General features: G+C 60.3%; 1 protein-coding gene across 1 annotated transcript; it reads right to left on the bottom strand.

Moving 5' to 3' along the window:
* Nucleotides 1-836: 836 nt before the first annotated feature.
* On the bottom strand, nucleotides 837-2,584 carry LOC141022611 (uncharacterized). Its single transcript, XM_073498876.1, has 3 exons — nucleotides 2,417-2,584; nucleotides 1,619-2,044; nucleotides 837-1,532 (listed from the first exon to the last, which is right to left on the bottom strand). Exons 1-3 carry the CDS (start codon nucleotides 2,582-2,584, stop codon nucleotides 837-839), a joined length of 1,290 nt encoding a protein of 429 aa, XP_073354977.1.
* Nucleotides 2,585-3,824: the final 1,240 nt, after the last annotated feature.

The raw sequence follows: 3,824 nt of genomic DNA, 5'->3' as shown, positions 1-3,824 counted from the left end.
GATCCGAAGGCCCGAGGTGTCGCCGAAGCTCTGAAGGATGTGCATCAAGTGGTCTATCTCCTCTTTGTCAGGGTTTGCGAAGATAATGGCGTCGTCAGCGTACAAGCTCACTCTGAGCTTGACCTCTCGGCCAGGCACGGCATGATCTCAAGAGCCTCCTCAGCTGCTTGTAGCAGACGGTGGATGGGATCAATCGCAATGATGAAGAGGAGAGGAGACAGGGGGTCTCCTTGCCTTAGCCCCCGCCAATGCAGGATTTCCGCGCCTGGTGACCCGTTGAGGAGAATGGCCGAGGATGAGGTAGCGAGGAGGAGCGTGATCCAATCCCGCTAGCGTGAACTAAACCCTAGCCTTGCGAGCAGCTCTAGGAGATATTCCCAGGAAACATTGTCGAATGCCCTCGAGATGTCTAGCTTAAGGAGAACTGCCGGTGTTTTCCTGCGGTGTAGGCTCTTGACACAATTCTGGACGTAGACAAAGCTGTCATGCAAGCATCTAGTCTTCAGGAAAGCCGTCTGGGCAGGCGAGATGATCGACTGCACCACCGAAGCAAGCCGGATTGAGAGAACCTTGGAGAACAGCTTCGCAATTGAATGAATCAGGCTGATCGGTCTGTAATCAGCAATGGGCTCCGCTCCGTCCTTCTTGGGGATGAGTGCGATGATCGCAGAGTTCAGAGCCCCAAAATTTTGCCCGGCCGGGTGGTAGAACTGTTGGAACGCCTGCATGATATCCGTCTTTATAATGCTCCAGCAACTCCGGAAGAAAACGCCGCAAAAACCGTCCGGCCCTGGCGATTTCTCCGCGGGTGAATCCTTAATCGCCGCCCAAACCTCTTACTCAGAGAATGGGTTGTCCAGGCCATTTCCATGCACAGAAGGCATGCGCAGCTCATCCCAGTTGATCGACGTGGCTCGGTGTTGGGTGGATCCCAGGATGCAGTTGAAGTGATCATGGATTGCCTTTTCCTTCTCAGCGTGCGCTGTCACAATGTTGTCTCCAACTTTCAGAGCGTTGATGAAGTTCTTGCGTCTTCTTGAGCTGATCTTGGCCATGAAGAACTTGGTGGGGGCGTCTCCCACACGCAGCCAGGTGAGGCGGGAGGCTTGCCTTTTCCTGTAGCGCTCGATCGCCGCAAGGCCCAGCAACTTGATCTTCAGACCTTTCCTGAGCTCAGCCTCGGCCGTCGAGAGCCGCCGTCGCTCCTGGGCAACATCGAGGCACAGAATGACTTCACAAGCAATGTGGAACTGAATCTTCGTGTCTCCGTTCAGATTCTTGCTCCAAATGCGAAGATCCTTGGCCGCTCTGCTCATTTTGATTCGCAGCCGGGAGAAAGCGCAGGTGGTGGCCGTCGGGCGTGACCAGGCAGCCGTGACCGTGTCGAGGAAGCGCGGGATCCGTGGCCAGAAGGATTCGAATTTGAATCCTCCCCGTCGACGAGGCGCAGACGCGTCCGCTAGCAGCAGCGGGCAGTGATCAGAGCACGCAGTGGACGCCGCCATTAGGAGCGCATGCTGGAACAGGGCTTCCTAGGGCGAGGAGCAGAAGAACTTATCAATGCTAACTAACGTTGGGTTATCCCTCTCGTTGCTCCACGTGAACCGACGATTGTTACACTTGATCTGGCGAAGCCCTGCTCCGTCAATCGCCGTTCTAAAACGGCCCATGAGCCTTCTATTAGATTTTGGTTGTTTTTGTCTCGCGCCTCGTATATTAGGTTGAAATCTCCGTTGATGAGCCATGGCTCGGAGGCAGGTGGTGCGGTTCTAGCTAGCTCGGCGAGGAAGTCGTCTTTGCTCGCGTCATCGGCCGGTCCGTAGACCGTGGTGATCCAGAAGGAAGTGAGGTTGCAGGCGAGGGTGACCTTAGCCGTGAGCGCGAATTGCCCAATGGCGTGGGTGTCTACGGAGACTACATCTTTGTTCCACAGAATGGCAGCTCCGCCGCGAGTGCCGATGGCCGGCAGCACAGCGCAGCCCTGCAGAGTGCCGCCGCCAATGTCTCGAACGAACTCAGGCGTCCAAACATCTAACTTAGTCTCCTGGAGGCAGAGAATGGCAGTGCTATGAGCCGCAACTACCTCTCGCACAACCTCCCTCTTCGCCGGCGAGTTCAACCCACACACGTTCCAGCACATGATCGGGGGGGGTGGGGTGGTCGTCATTCATGAGGAAACACAAAAGATCTCCGGCGACTAATGAAACTACGATAAGCAAAGCACAGGTAAACCCACCACCTCTCCGGGGGCCGCCGCCGACCACCAATAGACCCCAAACTACGACGGCGCGACTCGAACCACAGTCTACAACTGCTACAACGGGAGAAAACAGCACCTAACTCAAGCCGACCGAGGGCTGGCCATCGCCAGAAACTACTACTAAGCCTAACACTACAGAGAGCTGATCTCGCTAACATGATCACACTGGGCCTCCCCGGCGACTCCATCAGGGCCGATGAGCCCAGCCGCGATGCGGAGGGCGCCCTTGTCCATGTTGGTGAGCTTGGAGATGATGGCGATGTCGTCGTCGGAGAGGGGCTCGTCGAACTTGCGGATGAGGGCTTCTGCCGCCTTCTTCGTCATCTTCCCCTTTGGGCCCAGCAGGCCAAGGCCCTGCACCAGTCTGAGCGAGCCGCGCTGCGCCACAGGCACCTTGCAGTTTTGGGCAGCTTGGCGCGCGCTCTGCCGTGGGAGGGGGGAACCGATGTCGCCCTAGACTTTGGCGGGGCAGAGTTGCGCTTGATCGGCGCCGGGCCAAGTAGGGAGGCGGGCTTGTCAGAGAAGAGGCGTCGTGGAGCCTTCCTGTTTTCGTCGATCTCGAGCAGCTGGACCTGCTGGGTCACCGCGCCGAGCTGCAGGGCGACCGTGTCGGCGCGCGATGGAGTCTGGCAGCTGAAATGCTCCGGGGCATGGCGCGGCCCCGAGAGCGTGGGGCCGAACACGTCCGGCAGCTTGGGCGCAGCCTTGCTTGTCTCCGGCTTGTCGCGGTCGTGGAAATCCAGGGGCGTCCCGATGGTGGTGGCGATCTCATCCAGGAGCGCGGCAGCACCGTCGCCCAAGGTGGGTGCAGCAAGAGCCTTCTCCGCGGTGGCGAAGAACTCCGCGACATCGTCTTGAGTGGTGTGGGGGCCAGCTGGAGCCGCAGTAGGGGAAGGAACGTGGACTTGGCTGGCGAGCTTGGCCTTCCCCTGCAGCTGCTTGGCCGGGTACGCCTGGGAGGTCGAGCGGCCACCATGCCGTCCATGGCCTCTTCCATTCTTCGAGCGCCGGGGGGGAGGAGAGCGGGCTACGCTGGCGCTCCTTGCTCGTGGCCTCACCACGATCTGCCTGGGCAGCCTGACCGCGGCCCCAGCCCAACAGAGTGTCTTTCCAGGAGCAGCGACCGCCGCCCCCTCCCTGGCCATCGTGGTCGCGGCGAGGGCCGCCTCCAGGGAGGCCGCGGCAGCCCGTGTCCACCACAGGCGCGCGCTGCTAACGGCGATGGGGCTCCATGGGCTGGCCGTCCTCGACGTGCATGACCCAGGTGCCGGGGATGGTCCGGGGCAGGTCGTCGTCGTTGTCGGAGTTGGAGGAGGGCAGGCCGCTTTCTGCAGAGTGCGACGACTTCAGGAACGGGGGGACCAGTCCTCGACTCAGTCGACGTGGATGAGCAAATCGTAGCGCTCCGCGCCGGGCGGGAGGGCGACGCGGCGGTCCGGCGGTGAGAAGCCGTCCATCTCCTACACCCGACCGGCGCCCTGGGGCAGCTTCCAGTACGTGTGCCGGGTGGGGATGAACGACATGTCCCAAACCCACACCCAGCATGCGAACGTCTTGGTGTGGT

This window comes from Aegilops tauschii, chromosome 5 (assembly GCF_002575655.3).
Source record: "Aegilops tauschii subsp. strangulata cultivar AL8/78 chromosome 5, Aet v6.0, whole genome shotgun sequence".
In the NCBI taxonomy this organism is placed as follows: Eukaryota; Viridiplantae; Streptophyta; class Magnoliopsida; order Poales; family Poaceae; genus Aegilops; species Aegilops tauschii.
Note: the sequence above shows the minus strand (reverse complement) of the source record. Positions and strands in the feature narration are given on the sequence as shown.